This window comes from Chlorocebus sabaeus, chromosome 7 (genome assembly GCF_047675955.1).
Source record: "Chlorocebus sabaeus isolate Y175 chromosome 7, mChlSab1.0.hap1, whole genome shotgun sequence".
Taxonomy (NCBI): Eukaryota; Metazoa; Chordata; class Mammalia; order Primates; family Cercopithecidae; genus Chlorocebus; species Chlorocebus sabaeus.
Window position 1 is genome coordinate 29,644,455 of NC_132910.1, and position 17,180 is coordinate 29,661,634.

Below are 17,180 nucleotides of genomic sequence, written 5' to 3' on the forward strand. Positions count from 1 at the left end.
TTCAGGTTGCTCAGCACACTGTCCCCATGACAAAATTTGGAGACAGCCCTCTTTAAGGCAAGAAACATAGCCCAAGCCCACTCTACTATTGGACTCAAACATTCTACTGGGTTACTTCCAACCTGTTCCATAAGAGGGGCAGGCAGGAGCAAAGGGAGTGGTCTCTCTGCTTTTTCTTCCCCTTCAGTTTGAAGGTTTTCTAGGTTGGGGTAGGGAGATGGAGAGTGTAGGGGTTGTGTTGATCGGGGAGGGCCTGGGTCTATTAGTTCCAATGCACATTCAAGAACTTTTTTGGCCAGGTGAGGTGGCTCATACCTGTATTCCCGTCACTTTGGGAAGCCAAGGATGGAAGATTGCTTGAGGCCAGGAGTTTGACACCAGTCTGGGCAGTATAGTGAGACTCCTGTCTGCATGAAAAATAAAAGGATTAGGTGGACCTGGTGGTACACACCTATAGGTCCAGCTACTCAAGAGACTGAAGCAGGAGGATCCTAGAGCCCCGAGTTCGAGGTTTCAGTGAGCTATGATTTTGCCACTGTACTCCAGTGTGGGCAATAGAGGGACACCTTGTCTTACCAAACAAAAAAAGACCATTTTTTTTTTTCTTTCTATCTCCTGTGCCCTGGGTTCTATAAGTATAGTGTCTTTGTAGGTCTGATTTTGATAACTTTGGGAGCACATGATAACCCCATACTTCCTGGTCCAATAGGGGATAGTGACAGTGGATGAGGAAGGAACTCACTGATTGATACCTCAGTTTATTCTTTGATTGTGCATATTAAATACTCAATTAAAATGATACATCCAGAATCATTTCCCCCACTATGCTGAAAATTGTAGGAGTATAGTAGCCATTGGAATGTTTTTATTGTTTCAATAAAAGAAAATTTTTTTCATACTCAACCTCACTTATAATAAAAGGAATATGAAGTAAAACAATGACATAACCCCAATTTTCACCAACCAATTTAACCAAGATTGGTTTGCCATTTTTAAATTAGTGCTGGCAAAATTATGATGAAACAGTCTCATAAATGGCTCTTGAAATATAAATCAATAGGAACTTTCTGGAATGAAATTTGTAATATCAATTAAGAATTTTAAATTTTTTCATGCTTGTAGTGCTTACAAGTGTATGCTCTGGACTTAGTCTGTTTATGATATATGTAAAGCAAATGACTTAACCTTTCAGAGTCTCAGTTTCCTCATTTATAAAATGGGGATAATAACATTGCCTACTTTTTCTCTTCAAGTGAAATTATGTGTTTATAATAATTAATATTTTGCCCAATGTGTATTCAGAGTTCAGTAAATGTAAACTGTAATAGTAATATGAATTGTACCCTTTTGACATTGTCCTTTAGGAAATAATCTGAGATGCAGACAAAGATTTATGCACAAAAGTGTTATCATAGCCTTAGTTATAAAAATGGAGACACACTGCAAGTAAATATTCAAACTGTAAGAAAAATGGCAGATTTTTTGTTTGCTTACTTAATACTGGAATATGATGTAGCTGCTAAAAATGATGTTTACAGAATCCCTAATGACGTGGGAATGCTGATGATATTGAGTAAAAAAAGGTACTATAATGCCCACATTTAATCTAATCTAATCTATGTAAAAATCTCTGTATGTAAAATTGTATAGAGAAAGCACTAAAAAAAAAAAAAAAAAGTCAATGTTAGTAGTTATTGACCCCGAAAAACCATGCTTAGGGTGATTTTTATGATTATTTATACTTTGTAAAAATATTTTTCATGTTTCCTTCTCTTCCGTGGCTTACTTTGTAGTCAGAAAAATAAAACCCTTAGATCCCTGTCTGAACCTGCTCAGCCCTTCTGTGTAGATCACAGCAGTCCTGGACTTGTACCTGAAGCCTGCTCACAGGTGGTGCCCTGTGGGACTGGCTACTCATAGCCTGTCTTGCCTGAGTTTTGTAGTCTGCCCTAGGGAACTATACTTTTCTGGTTGTAAGTCAGAACATTGGTATTAATCCTTAAGCCCTTGTTGCTCTGATTTCTGGCTTCTTTCTGTGCAGATCGTTACTCATTTTGAGGTCTCCCAAGAAACTCTCTCCTACAAAGAGACTTTGACTTCAAGCCTCTGACGACAAAAGTGTTCCCTAGGTTTTGGGGACTTATTATTCTTTTCAGCTTGATTTAATAAAAATCAGTCAACCAACCTTGAGAGCCTAATTATATAATTGGCCTTCTGTTGGGGGATTGCATATGATGGAGCTGGGAAGGAAAGTTTGCATGAGTGGATTAACATGGGTCCCACTCAGGTTGTTGCTTTGGAATGAGTCTATTCACAGGATTAGGTGTTCAGCATGACTTTTTAAACCATAGAATGAATACAGGTAGTGAACAAAAAGAGTTAGATAGTTTAACTTTCCACACTTGAGTGTTTATAATCTCCTGTGTGAGGTAAAACTATAAACTAATTTGGATAAATGTGACGTGTTGGTCAACTTGGAGTTGATCATTTTATATTTTCAGGTGTCGTGTACTGATTTCTCCATTGACTCTGAGCACTCACTCCATCATGCAATATATGTCTGGGGACTGATCTGATGCCTTCTTATGGCTTAACATGGAGCTGTGGAAGGAAGCAGAGGCCCTGAGTAATTTCAGAGTCTCTGAAACTCTTCAGACCTTTCCATTGATTTCTGGCATCTGTGTACCCAAATCTGCCAAACAGCCATGTCTGGTTTAAGATCTCGAGAGACTTGATTAGGAGGATAGAAAAAGTTAAAGGCTGTGAGGAACCCCTATATTTATAAGTTGTCAGAGGCACAGAAAGAGAACCCAGTCAAGAAGAGCACCTGTGTCACTCATACTGAGAGGAGAGAGTTTTGATGGGGAGGGCTGCCTGGTCAACAGTGCCTTGTATTGCAGAGATTTCAGGTAGGATAAGGAATTAGAGGAGGCCATTAGATCTGGTCCTTAAGAGACCATCAGAGACCTTTTCAAGAGCAATACCACAGTAAAATATTTTGAAAACAGATAACAATGAAGTGAGGAGTTAGAGGGGCAAAGAAGCTGGGTAGTTAAGGGAAGGCAAGAGATGAGTTATTTGTACAGAAAAGTTTTTAGGACAGTAGGCAATGGAGAGCATGGTTGGAAGTTGAGGTTGAAAAGAGAGATAGGGGAAAATAGGGAATAATATTGAAAATTGGATCAAGAATATAGGTGTAGGCATTAACCATTTTATCCTAGGAGAAGAGAGGAAATGAAATAAAAACAGGAATAGATAGGTGTTTTGAGGTTGAAAGGAATGAATCCAGGATGCTCTGCTTAATAATGTAGATGAGATCACCTGGGAAGACATGAATGGGTGGGCAGAGTGGGGTAGTGACTTCAGAAGAGTAATAAGGGTTTAAAAGCACTGCTGGGTGAGGGGGAAGGAATGTCCACAATCTGGCTCCAGTTTCCTTTAGAATAATTAACACGCGTTACACTCCTTATTTAAACAGAGATCCCAAGATCAGATAAATCCATAAATACTTATTTGTTGTACCCACAAAATACTATAGGGGTCTGCTTACTTTCTCTTGAAAGCATCCCCTGGGTGATTATTCTTTTATGTTTCTCTAATTGCATGCTAGAGAAAGCATCTGTTAGATGCAACTAGTCTTTAGACCACTGAACACCTGCAGATCTTGTTGATGCATGCCCAAGTTCAGAAAGCTCTGGAAGAAATTGCTTTAAAGAGGGTAGGCCATGGCTTTTCAAATAACGGAGCCTTGAATCTGTAGTGTTTCCTAAGTTTCCAATCCTAACATTTACCCACTTGTTAAAGGTAATCATAAAACACTATCACCTTCATTTACTCTGCAACTTTTGAAGTTTCTTAAATTTCCCTTTGCACAACTGGGATTGTGCTCCCAGCACTGTAAGGAAGGCATAGAGAAGAGAGAACAAAGGGCTTGGCATTATGTAGAAGCCATACACCAAATCTGGGGAAAGTAGCCTCCTTCTCATATTTCCTTCAATGCAGTCATAATTTCCTTTGTAGTTTACTGAAGGACTGAAATGAGGATTAATTTGGCTCTCAGGAGATCATGAATTGTTCCTAATATTGGCAAAAGGCTGCTTGTAATTTGTAACTCCCAAAGTTCAGACAAAGGTTGGGGACTGTTAGTTTGTATGCTGCCAAAAGAATCAACATTTTTGAGTCAGACTCCTGTGGCTTAACTTCTGGGATGACTATGAAGGTCCTCTGAAGGGTTCTCACGTGGATGAGTGGGCACTGGACATGAAAGAGAGATCTGCTTCATGTGCAGGGAACACATCCAGATGATCAACAGTTAGGATCACCAACAGTGTACAGAGAAAGACCTGTTTTTAACAGATTTCAGGGGCAGGAATCTGTTTTACCAACATGGACTTCGCTAGAAATCACAGTCTCTACTACAAGCCTTGAGATGAAACAAGACATTTTGAGGCCATGGGTGGTGCATTAGCGAGTACAAAGAAATGCTTTGAATCCTACAGGGGAAGATGGGAAGGCCCCATAACCAGAACTCACTCTTTTCTTTTTTCTAGATCTTACTCCTTTTTCATTTTAGGTGGGTAAATTGAGATTTGTGGGTTTTCTCCTGCCTTTGGGATTAAAGGATGATAAATGGGACTTAAAGGGTAATTACCACTTGAAAGCAGGAAGTTTTCACCTACAAAGGAAGCTGAACACAATCAAGTTCTTTATTAAAGAATGACTATTATGTGAATGAGAACAAGATACAGTGCTGTCTGGACAAAATAATTTGTTTTATAGCTTTAATCCCAACTGGCATTACAGAGCTACTGTGTACTATGTACTGGGTCATAAAAATGACTTTTCAACTCACAACTCTTTTTCATAACTTTATCTCTAGTTAAAGACCAAAATTTTCCAGCAACTCAATCCAATTATTTACTCACCCCAGTCCATTCATACTGAAGGCTGAGACTGGCATACTGACTCCAGAAGGCCAAATCTGTGAGAAGGAGCCTTGCGGAGGGCTTAGGAGCCCTGTTGATGCAGGATTTTTCTCAGCTTCTTTGCCAGACTCATGGCAGCAGCGCCTCATCTACTCAGCCTGCTGTGCTCAGCCCCTTGTGGGAGAAACATGTGAGTTAGTGAATGCAGGATCTGGCTGGCCTCTCCGGGCACTGACACAACAGCAAGCGCCATGGAGGGCCTGCAGCCAAACCAAGCATGTCACCTCAAGGGAAACGTGGTGGCACCCAGGTGAGGGTGCCCATGACCCTGAAGCCCCAGACAGGGTGTTATAGTGCTCTTTTAGTTTCGCCATCTGAAGTCTGACAGATGGTGGTGTGTTAGCAGCTCATTTGGCCTCTTGCCTTGTTGCTGAGGCAGTTGCCCTCTGCTGGTGGGGGCAAAGGGCTGGTGTGACAGCCTTTTCTGGGTACTGGCACTTGGTGGGCCCCAAGCTCTTGTCCAGTGTTGAAGAAGAACAGGGTTACACAGAAAATTGAATGACGGTAAAAGTGGAGAATTTTATTGAGTGATGAAAACATTTCTCAGAAGAGAGGGGAGCTGGAGAGGGGACGAGAAGGACAGGTCGTCTTCCCCCAAAATCAGGTTGTCTCTTCCCCAAAGTCAGGCTGTCTCCCCTCTACTGACTGAGTCTGGGGTCTTTATGGGCACAGGATGGGGGTGGGGCATGCCATAGGTAGTTTTGGAAAAAGCAACATTCAGTTGGTAAAAAGGCATGATTCAGAAAGAACCAGTTGGGAGAGGGTGGGCAAAGAGGAATAGAAATTCTTACTTTGGACTTTCTGTCACGAGTTTCAGACTGTTTTTTGTTGTTGTTGTTTTATGGTGAAGATGGGGTTTCACCAAGGACCCTCCCTGTCTTCTTAGAATTTCTCTGCTTCCTGCCTCTATTACTGTGAAGGGGGTGGGGGAAGCTGCACTCCAGTCTCAGACCCCCAGGGGAGATATTAATAGTATTGATCTTACTGCTTCTGTTAGTCAGGAAGTTTTCTCTATACTCCTAGCAAGTATCTATCACGTGGCACCCCCGTATCTAAAGGTCATTCCATTGGAAAGGGATGAAAACTCAGTCACTGTGCTGGGCCTGGCCATTTGCTAAAAACCTCAAACACACAATTTGTACAGGTCCCAAGCTTCTACTTTACTGATATACACTGCCTTTGGGCTACTCTCCAGCTGTCAGCTGCAGTGTTTGTAATTGAAATCTCTTCTGCCCTTTGTGCAGTGATGAGACTTTGTGCTCATGAGCACCCGTGCCTTCTCTCTGCTCCCCTTCCCCTTCCAGACTGCCATCCCCTGTGCCAGCACTGTGCAGCTGATCTCCACAACACCGGGAGCATCTGCCTGAGGTGCCACAATGCCCGCTACCTGCTGCTCGGGGACCACTGTGTTCCTGACTGCCCTTCAGGATACTATGCAGAGAGAGGAGCTTGTAAAAGTGAGTAAGTGCTGGACTCAGGAGCTGGAGCTGCCACCCGAGATTCTCTTCGGGCAGTAGCTGGGAAGGCTTGACCTTTCCTAAGAGAGCGCGGAGGCAGGAAGTATGCCATGGGACTGTAAACCAGACCTGCCAATGTTCTCAATGTTGGGATTTTATTACCCACACTTGGGATGCTGCTTGGAAGAGAATCTGACATCACGGTTTCTGTTGTGTCTCTTTTTCCTCTGCAGAATGTCACTCCTCCTGCAGAACCTGCCAGGGCAGAGGACCTTTCTCCTGCTCCTCATGTGACACCAACCTCATGCTGTCCCACACTGGCACCTGCAGCACCACCTGCTTCCTTGGGCACTATCTTGATGATAATCATGTTTGCCAGCGTAGGTTTTTCCAATGAACCTTCTCTCCTTTCCTTCCTTTCCTGCCTTTCTGAAGCCATTGAAAGAAATGTGAGGTTCTTACTTCCATCTTCTCACCTGGTAGCCTTTATTTTTATAAAAGGAAGAAAACCAATCTACAAAGGCAATAAGGTTGCCATTAACAGATTATAGCTCAGATATCGGCCTAATCGAAAGTGCTGGGCTTGGCGGTAGGGTCTCCTCTGTAAGTGCCAGCTGTGTGATCTTGGGCGGTTATTTAACTTCTCTGTCCAGGTTATCTCATTTAAAAAATAAAAGTGTTAGTTTGTTTCATCTTTATAGTTTTTCTCAGCAATCCTATTCTATGACCGTAGGCAGAGAGTGGAACTTGCTCTAGATTGAATTTGTTTTCTATGTGTATTTGTGAATATTGACAGTGTACAGGCTTTGCATGCTGGAAATATTCCATTTCTGCCTAAACAGTAGTTATTTGGACTTGTATGGGAGTTACTTATATAGATGTCTTATTTCTCAAGTAAGTCAGAATACGATTAATTACCTTGAGTCAGGCACAAACAAAGAGTTAGGATATTCTATTAGGGAATGGGTAAATCTCTCTGAAAAAAAAATAAGATATCCTTCACAAATGAAGGAACATTTATGATAGGCTGATGCTGCTTATTTTATCTCAGGCACCAAAGTGTCATTTGCAAAAACGAAAAATTGTTATACTTTTGAAAATGACAGTTAACAAATATAGTGGTGATATTTCAGTTGTGTGTTCTAGGGATACCATGCTGAAGGAATTGTGGAGTAGTGGTTAGGAGAGTGGGCTCTAGAGTCAGAGAATTGAAGTTCAAATTCTAATTGCTACTTAGAGCTTTATGACCTTGAACAAGTCAATTAACCACTAGGCCTCAGTTTCTTTTCTTTTCTTTTTTTTTTGTAAAAGGAAGATTATAACAGTACCTACATCCTATTGTTGTTACATTTAATATAGACCATAGTGGAGAATAAGTTGTCATAATTTGATTAACCATTGTTTTGTTTTTATCATCATCATCTAAAATGAGAGGCAAATAAAGTAGTAACGATATTTCTATTTTATAGATAGGATGATAGATATTACTGTTAGTTTATTGAGATCCTTGCAAAGCTTTGCATTAGTTATATGGAACTCACCCTTTTGCATCATCTGTGGAGGTACTGGAGATCTAAAAACAAATTTTTTTGGACCAGTGGGAAGATTGCTTTTGTAACAAAAACTTTGCTTTGTATATATCAACTGTCTGCCAGAATCTGTAGATTCTGTAATACAAGAGACAGGAATGAAATACTTCCATGTTCTATTCAAGAGCAAGAGAGTGTTGGTGGAGAAATAGTGACTTAGATTTATGAGGCTCTTCACAGCAGTGGAATCACAGAAATAAAAGTTCAAAAGAAAAAATAGAATCCATTGTATGAAGTATAGGTAACAAAAATACATTGCATTGAAATAGTTCTCTTCTGGGAAGTTTTTGTCTTGGTGCAGGGTGGCCTCTGCACAAACACATTTGCTATCATTCCATGTAAATAGAATTTCATAGAATATTTCAGTTGGATTAAGAATTTCCTAAGTTTAGTCCTTAAATTTCATTCTAAGATTGAAACAGTATGCTCCTACGTTGGGATATTTGAGTTTTTAGTAGGTTAAAAACAAAACAAAACAAAACAAAAAATAAAAACAGCCTGACCAACATGGTGAAACCCCATCTCTACTAAAAATACAAAAAAACTAGCAGGATGTGGTGGTGCACACCTGTAATTCCAGTTACTCAGGGGGTGCTGAGGCAGGTGAATCGCTTGAACCTGGGAGGCAGAGGCTGCAGTGAGCTGAAATCACGCCATTGCACTCCTGCCTGGGTGACAGAGCAAGACTCTGTCTCAAAGAAAAAAAAAATTCAACAGTGTTGTATTCTAATACTCATAATTACAGACAATTATAAGCCTGCCAATTTTAGAAATTCTGCAATAAGGGCTTTTGAGGAAATGTAATCAGTATTAAGGGATATTAATGGAGACATTCATAACCAAATTATTGAAGGAAGTAAGGACTGGAGAGCTTTCTAGATATTCTAGTTACAGGAATCTTTCAAGAGGATTCACTATTAATTGAATTTAAAAATCTAAGGGTCACCAGTTGCGGTAGGAACTTTAAAGAAGAGATGATACGTAAGGTTCTGAGTACTTGAAACCATAGTGCTTTGGTATTGGAGGAGAATTCCAGAGTTACTCAAGCCAATCTTGCACCAGTGCAGAGACTCTTTCTCACTTGCCTCCACAGACTTCCACAGAAGAAAGCCGGTTCCACTGCTGGGGAGCTGGAGTTGGTGGACAGTTGTTTTTAATTGGCCCTAGAACTTGCCTCCAAAGTGATATAGAATAAGCTTCCTCCTTCATTCACATGATTACTTTCCAAAGTTTGAAATTAACTATCATTCCCCACTTGGATATCTCTGTGCCATGTAGACCTAGAATCAATGGAGTATTGAAGCAGGAGTGAATGACCATTTCTTAGACCTACAGCAGAAAACAGGTCTGTTTAAGAAGGTGATTGAACCCCCACACTGTGAGGTCCCTCACTCCTTACAGCACATCACAGATATGATGGTTACTGAACATTCCAGCTTCCCTCACTGGTTTCTGGTGCACTCTACCACCTTTTTCATCGTCCTCCTACATTTGCTATAGGGGTCACTGACCTCAGTGAACTGCCCCTGCTACTCCAGGTGTGGCCACACCAAGATGTCTGCGTCAGGACTAGTAAGTACTTTGTGGGGTCCGAATGTAATACCATGGAAGCTGAGAACCCGAGGGACGTTGGTACCTACAGAACTGCTCTGTCTCAGACAGGGTCAGCCATTTACTCATTACTTTGGAAAGGGTAAGAGGAAGAAGTCATGGAAGCCACCTGTTTCTTAATGTGACACTACCATGTCCCTCCAAATCCTCCATAAAGTCTTCCAGCAATCCAAAATGCTCAGCATGAATCCATTTCTTTTAGAAGTGAGTGAAGGGGCTGAGGTATACATTAAGGTTCCAAGGGAGAATGAGTACTCTGTAGAAAGATTCAGGCTGGGCACAGTGGCTCACACCTATAATCCCAGCACTTTGGGAGGGCACGGTGGGAGGATCATTTGAGGCCAGGAGTTTGAGACCAGCCTGGGCAAAAAAGTGAGATCCTGTCTCTAGAAAAAGTTAAAAAATAAGCTGGACATGGTGGCATGTGCCTGTGGACCCAGCAATATGGGAATCTGAAGCGGGAGGATTACTTGAGCCCAGGAGGTAGAGGCTACAGTGAGCTGTGTTCATGCCACCACACTCCTGCCTGGGTGACAGGGTGACAGAGTGAGAACTGTCTCAAAAAAGAAGAAAAAAGATTCAGGAACACAGAGGCAAGTGGAAGTAAGTCATAGGAAACCCTCAGACACTAGGGCAAGGAATTGGCCTTGACCCCTGGCTGGGAAACTGGCATTCGGGGACCTCATTTTGCAGCTCTATGTCAAGAAAGGAGGACCGGCTGACCTTACGTTGTATATCACATTTTTAGTTACTATCAAACCTGTTATTGACTAAAGATCTTAGATTTTTTTTCCATAGCAACTGCTTTCTAAGCAGGTCTTCTTCATTCTGTATTTGTACAGTTGGTTTTAGAACATACATGCGGGACTTTTCTTAGAGTTCTGCTTATTTCACTTGATTACTGTAGGTTCATTATTTCAACTGGTTAAGGTAACTGAACTGTTGTTCTTCCAGCTGGTGAAACTTAACTACGTATGTTTCCTATATAGGTGCATGTGGTGTATTTAAATATTATTGACATGATTTCTTTGTTTCCATTAAAGTCATGGATAAAAATATTGATCAAGTAAGAATTTAAGGCTTGATTAATGTGATACTCTACTGGACACTATTTTTATCAATTATAAAGATTTGCTGATCACATTTTGAGTATTCTTTTCAACCACCTTCAAATCCACTTACAACTAGTAGGTCTTACTTCATTTTTGTATTCACAAGTTTATTTTTGGAATCTCTATCAAACTCTTTGCCAAAATTAAGATACACCATGCATAAAAATTCTAGGAAAAAAAAAAGGATAAAAATTTGGTCTCACCTAAGCTTACAACAGTTAAAATATTCTTTTCTAATTATTGAAAATAATTAGAACTGAAAATCCAGTCTAGAATTTTCCCAGGACCTTAAATTGCCAATATACATATTCTAATGAATGTTTTATAGCAATGTCTGTCTTTGTAGGTGAAACAATAGCATGTGATTTTTTTTTTTTTCCAGGGAGGTAGTTTTCTTGCACTGTGCCATATACTTTGATATCATATAGATCTAAAACTCACTGGGTTTCTCTGTGAACTTTTCCTCTGACACATACTTAGGGAAGATTTCCGAAATAGACAGAAATGCTGGAGGTTGTATATATCTTATGCAATATCTAGCTTTATTTCATTTATGTAGCAAGTGTTTATTGAACACCTATAATATGACAGATAACAAGCTAGGTGCTGACTAACATTACAATGAACAAAACAGACCTACTATTTGCTTTCTTGAAGTTTGCCGCCTAAAAGATACAAATGTTAATCAAATAATCACTCAAATGGAAATTGCCATATGAAATTTGCATGAAAAACATGTACAGGATGCTGTAATGGAAGGTCTGTTTTAGAATAGAAAGTTAACAACAGTCCCAGAAGAGACTGAAGAATGAGTAAAAGACTCAGAGATTATATTAAGAGGATTCAAATATACATGTTATAATAGGATTTCCATGTGGAGAGAATGGAGGGAATGGTAGAAGAGTAATATTTGCAGAAATGATGGCTGGAAATTTTCCAGGATTGAAAAACGACATTGAGTTTGAAGGCGAAAGTGTACTCTGAAACCTGAGCTGTATGAATTTTAAAAGCCACTCTGGTAGATGCATGGAAAATAGATTGCAAGTGGGTCAGAGCGGAGATGGAGAAACCAATTAGGAGGCTGTGATAGTAGTTCAGCATGGGATGATGATGGCTTAGAAATATTGGCATTTGTGGATATGGAAAAAAGTGAAAAGTTCTGAGAGTTATATTGGAGTTTGAATAAATAGGATCCAGTGAATAATTGGATCAGGAGTCGGGGAAAGAGAGGTGTCAAGATAGACTCTGAGGTTTCTGGCATGAAAAACTACGTGGATGGAGAAATGCCAGTTGTTAAATGAGGGAAGATGGAAGCATGACCAGATTGGGGGATCATCCCTGAATGTCAGAATTACGTGGCTGGCTTCTAAGAGTTGTAACTAGGCAAATCAATCAACCAGTTCACCTTCAAGTCCTTTGCATCTTAAAGTATGGGGTTTCCCAAGCTCCCCAATAAAGTTGGTGCCTAATTTTAATGTTGGCATCACACAAAAACCTGAATCTACATTATGAACTAAAGGGGGCTTGATTCCTGAAGAAGTAAGGTTTAAGTTCTGAATTGTAATTCCAGGGATCTTAGAGTAAGCATAAATTCTGTTGCTGAATCACAGAACAATTTGGATATGGGATTTCCATTCTTGGGTTTGCAATTTATATTCTTTGTAAAATAAGATTACCCTTTTCTATTTTGGAAACTAATATTTTCTGTTTTTGTTGATCACAGGGGAGGGCTATGAGCCATAGTGAAATGTGGCGCAGGTTGTAGCAAGGCTTTGTTCCTATATAACATCTGTCTAGGTTTGATCAGTGCTTCAGTATTTGCAATTGTAATCATCCGGTCATTTTCTTTTCCTGTCTGCTCAGCATGCAACACACACTGTGGAAGCTGTGATTCACAGGCCAGCTGTACCTCCTGCCGAGATCCAAACAAGGTTCTGCTCTTTGGGGAATGTCAGTACGAGAGCTGTGCCCCACAGTACTATCTTGACTTCTCCACCAACACGTGCAAAGGTAAAGCTCTTCCTGAACTGTGTAACGATTCTTTTACTCAGTGATACCCCTTTACTACTGATGTCTAGTTTTCCATATTGAGAAAACACCAGTCATCATATATTTTGACTGTCTCTGATGATAGCAACAATTGTGTATGTGTGTATATATTCATTTATTCACTCCTTGATTTACTGATTAAGCATATATTTTGAGAACCTTCTTGTGTCAGACTTTGTGCCACATTTTGATAACAAGACCAGAGGTGGCAAATTGTAAATCCTCAGGTTATATTTGGCCCATAGACATGTTTTCTTTGGTCTGCCTAATGTTTCAATGCTTTAAAATCTTTAATTATTCACCTTTTAAAAATCAGAAGATTTCACATACAAAAATTGAGATTTTCAAGTGTTGTTGTTTTTTTTAACCAGAAGCTCTAGTAGTGTTGGATATGCATCCCGACAGTGGAATTGTAGGTTGAAACAGTGTAGCTGTAGTCCCTGTTGGATGGAGCAGGATCTTTTCAGTTCATCAGTCCCCACCATTCCCTTTCTATCACACAAGGCCTACTCTGAAAATACATTACTTTCCTGGGCTGTAGGTGTTTGCATTTACAACTCTAGATTGCTACCTCTAAGCTTGATGAGATCAGGAGTCATATCTGATGTGTTCATTTCTGCTTAACATACTTAAATGAGTGAAGACGTAGTCCCTGTATTCAAGGAAATTTATAGGGAGATAATGTCAAATGCCAAGTGCCTTTTTCTTTGCTCTCCAGTAGTTGGAATTCTTGGGGCTTATGCTCTTTGAATGGTAGTGCTCAGCAAGAGGAAAAGCAGGGGTAAAGAACAGGTTTTACTTGCTCCTGTCTGTTTCCTCATTCCTGCCTCCTTCCACATTTCTCTCTATCCTTCTGATTCTGGCAGAGAAGCAGAGAAGCTAGAGCTTAGATATGGTGGTCAAACATCTATCAAGTAAACTTAGGATGCTGTAAGGTTCTGCAAAATTACACACTTTCCATTCCAAGAAATTCTACTTGGTTGTCAACTTAGGTGGTCTGCTGTGTTCAAGACCACAGAGGTTTTTTCTTTTTTTCTTTCTTTTTTTTTTTTTTTTATTTCTAACCAGTAGCTGTCAGTTTGTGGTAAAAAACAAGATTATCACAAATCCACCCCATTATAGATGATTTCATAACTATGCTGGCAGTTTTCAAGGCTCTGTTTTAGTCATTTTCCCTCAGGACTGATTCAGCCAAATAAAGGAATAGGATTAACTTTGTAAATCTTCTTGGAAGCACGTGTGCTGTCTTGCATATTTACCTGATTTCCTTGGGACTTAGAAATATTCTATCAAGGAAGAGAAAAGGTAACTATGAGAGGTTTCTCCAGTTTCTTAGCAGGAATGGAAGGTGAGATCCAGGGTGGCCCTGAATGGAGATAGGTTCTCTAAGAGAAACAGTTCAGCAGCAAACGTTTATTGAGTTGTTACTGTATGCCAGGCACTGTGCTAAATTATTGAATTTCATTATTTCATTTTATTCTTCACAATGACTTTATGAAATGGGTACTATTCTCACCCATGTTTTACAGGTGAGAAACCAAGGATAATATAGATAAAAACATTATTGTAGGATAATACAGATAAAAAGTAGAAAAGTCATGACCTGAATACAGATTTACCTTTCTTCAAAACCCATGCACTTAACTGTGCTATCCCATCCCATCTTCCATGCATGTAGCACTTCCCTTACCAGCTACAACACTGGCTTTCAAACATGAGTTTTCTGACTGCATCAGAATTGCCTGGGCCATTAAAAACAACAGCAACAGCAACAACTATAATATTCACAATAACAAGTACAGCAGCAACATGTTTTCCCTTGCCCCATCCCAATCCCTGAGACTCTGATTTGATAAATCCGATGTTGAGCCCAATCCATATTTTTAACAACCCCCCTGGATTATTTGCGTGCACATTCAAGGTTAGACCCCTCTAGAACATAAGCTCCTTGATGACAAGTTCTACACCTACCACCTTTATATTGCCCCCTCCTGCTGTTTAGTGACTATCCCATAGGTGCTTGTGGAGCAAATTAACATGTAATTGAGTCCGTTCTAATGCCTAAATGAGATCTTCTATTGTTTTAGCAACCTCTTTCTTTCTGGACACGACCTTTATGCCCCATATAATTCTGACATCATTGATTCTTTCTGTCATTTTGGTCAATGCCTGGTTTTGAGAGATAGAAACTCATGCAACTGGTGTTACTGGTGGCAGCAGATGCATTCTTAGTTGAGTCTCTGACATCTCTTTACCTATTGAGCACTGAGTACTTGGAAGAAGTCAGGGTTAGCTGAAAACTGCTGGCATAGTTATGAAATCATTTATAATGGGGTGGAATTGTGATAATCTTGTTTTTCACCACAAACTGACAGGTTTGTGGGGCAAGTTGGCCACTCCCTGAGGCAGGTTTTGCCTAAAGACTTGATGTGGCACAGGGATAAAGAATTAAGAGCAGAGTAATCTGGTTTCTCAGCAGCCCTGCTGACAAGCAGGCTCGGCACAAGCATGGAGTGCTCCTTGTACATGTCCGTGTCTAACATAATTAGAGAACACTTAAAGCTCAGAGAAGTATTCAGGCTACTACAAGTGGAAACCTCGTTTGAGTCTGCTTATCTGACATCTCTTACGTTGTCCTTATTTTACTCCTTGCAGCTGCAAACAGACTCCTCATAAATGAATTGCTGGGTCTGAGGGTGGACAGAAAGGAAGATAATTTAATGCAGACTTTGTTTTTTAGAGTGTGATTGGAGCTGTAGTGCCTGCAGTGGGCCCCTGAAAACAGACTGCCTGCAGTGCATGGATGGCTACGTTCTCCAGGATGGGGCCTGCGTGGAGCAGTGCCGGTCATCATTTTACCAGGACTCGGGCCTCTGCAAGAGTAAGTGTGTAGAGGCCCTGCTCTGTGTTCAGCCATACCTTGGCTGCCTCCGGTTTGTACTCTTCTCAGAAGGAAACTGTGGCAAGTTTCCCCTTCTGGCTTTTTACCCAGTTTCTGGTTTCTTTCCTAAGAGCTATCTTTGTTATTGTGAACATTTCCCCTTTTCATCTTCCATGCCCTAATAACACATTTGCTAAAATTTGAGAGCAATATGGGAATCTTGGGCATACAGGACCACACAAACAGGTATGTGTTAGCTGTTACTTTCAGATTTTCTTAAAAATTGAACAGTCAGGTTCTCCAGGTGGGAAGGTGTTTGTACCCTAGGCATTTGGGCACATGGGAAGACCCGATGATTTCACTCACTGACCCCTTCAACCCTCTGTATTCCATATAGCTCACAATCATCTCTCTCTGGCCTAGTATCCCTTTTAGCCTCAACTGAACACTACAAAATTCTCAGACCCTGAAATTCCCCTCAAAAGTGCACAGATGGCCAGGCGCGGTGGCTCAAGCCTGTAATGCCAGCACTTTGGGTGGCCGAGACAGGCGGATCACGAGGTCAGGAGATGGAGACCATCCTGGCTAACCCAGTGAAACCCCGTCTTTACTAAAAAATACAAAAAACTAGCCGGGCGAGGTGGTGGGCGCCTGTAGTCCCAGCTACTCGGGAGGCTGAGGCAGGAGAATGGCATAAACCTGGGAGACAGAGCTTGCAGTGAGCCGAGATCCGGCCACTGCACTCCAGCCTGGGCGACAGAGCAAGACTCCGTCTCAAAAAAAAAAAAAGTGCACAGATGGCATTCCTAGGAGTATTCCTGGGGGACTGAAAACTGACTTGATGAACCACAAAAGGTCAACACTTCAGCAAAACGGTATTGAGAGCCAAGGACTAATGATAATAATAATAGTTGCTTAGGCCAGGAATGGTGGCTCACGTCTGTAATCCCAAAACTTTGGGAGGCGGAGGGAGATGGATCACCTGAGGTCAGGAGTTCGAGACCAGCCTGACTAACATGGAGAAACCCCATCTCTACTAAAAATGCAAAATTAGCCGAGCATGGTGGCACATGCCTGTAATCCCAGCTACTCAGGAAGGCTAAGCCAGGAGAATCACTTGAATCCGGGAGGTGGAGGTTGTGTTGAGCCGAGATTGTGCCACTGCACTCCAGCCTGGGCAGCAGGCAAAACTCCATCTCTAATAATAATAATAATAATAATAATAATAATAGCTGCTGATATCTGTCATTCACTTTGTAGTTTATCTAGTATTTTCCATGGGTGGATAGGACAGTATATCAACCCCCATTTTATAGAGAAGAACACTGAGGCTCAGTGAGGTAGAGTGACTAATCCTAAGTCTCCCAGCTGGTAAGTATCATAGTCACAACCAGAACCCAGACTCCTTCACTCTTCATATGGTCCTTTGCCAAGTACACTAAGCTGTACTGCTGCTGGACCTCTCATGCTGCCTTCCCACAAGGGCCTGCAACCCC

The 17,180-nt window shown here is 40.9% G+C and overlaps 1 protein-coding gene across 2 annotated transcripts in view; it reads left to right on the forward strand.

The window, feature by feature from the left end:
- The window catches only part of FRAS1 (Fraser extracellular matrix complex subunit 1), a 461,113-nt gene that overhangs the window by 259,000 nt on the left and 184,933 nt on the right, over window positions 1–17,180 (forward strand). For both annotated transcript variants that reach the window (XM_073017428.1, XM_073017427.1), the window contains exons 21-24: window positions 6,290–6,442; window positions 6,676–6,822; window positions 12,618–12,764; window positions 15,544–15,684. In XM_073017428.1, the coding sequence (XP_072873529.1) occupies window positions 6,290–6,442; window positions 6,676–6,822; window positions 12,618–12,764; window positions 15,544–15,684 (588 nt within the window). The remainder of the gene's footprint in view (window positions 1–6,289; window positions 6,443–6,675; window positions 6,823–12,617; window positions 12,765–15,543; window positions 15,685–17,180) is intronic.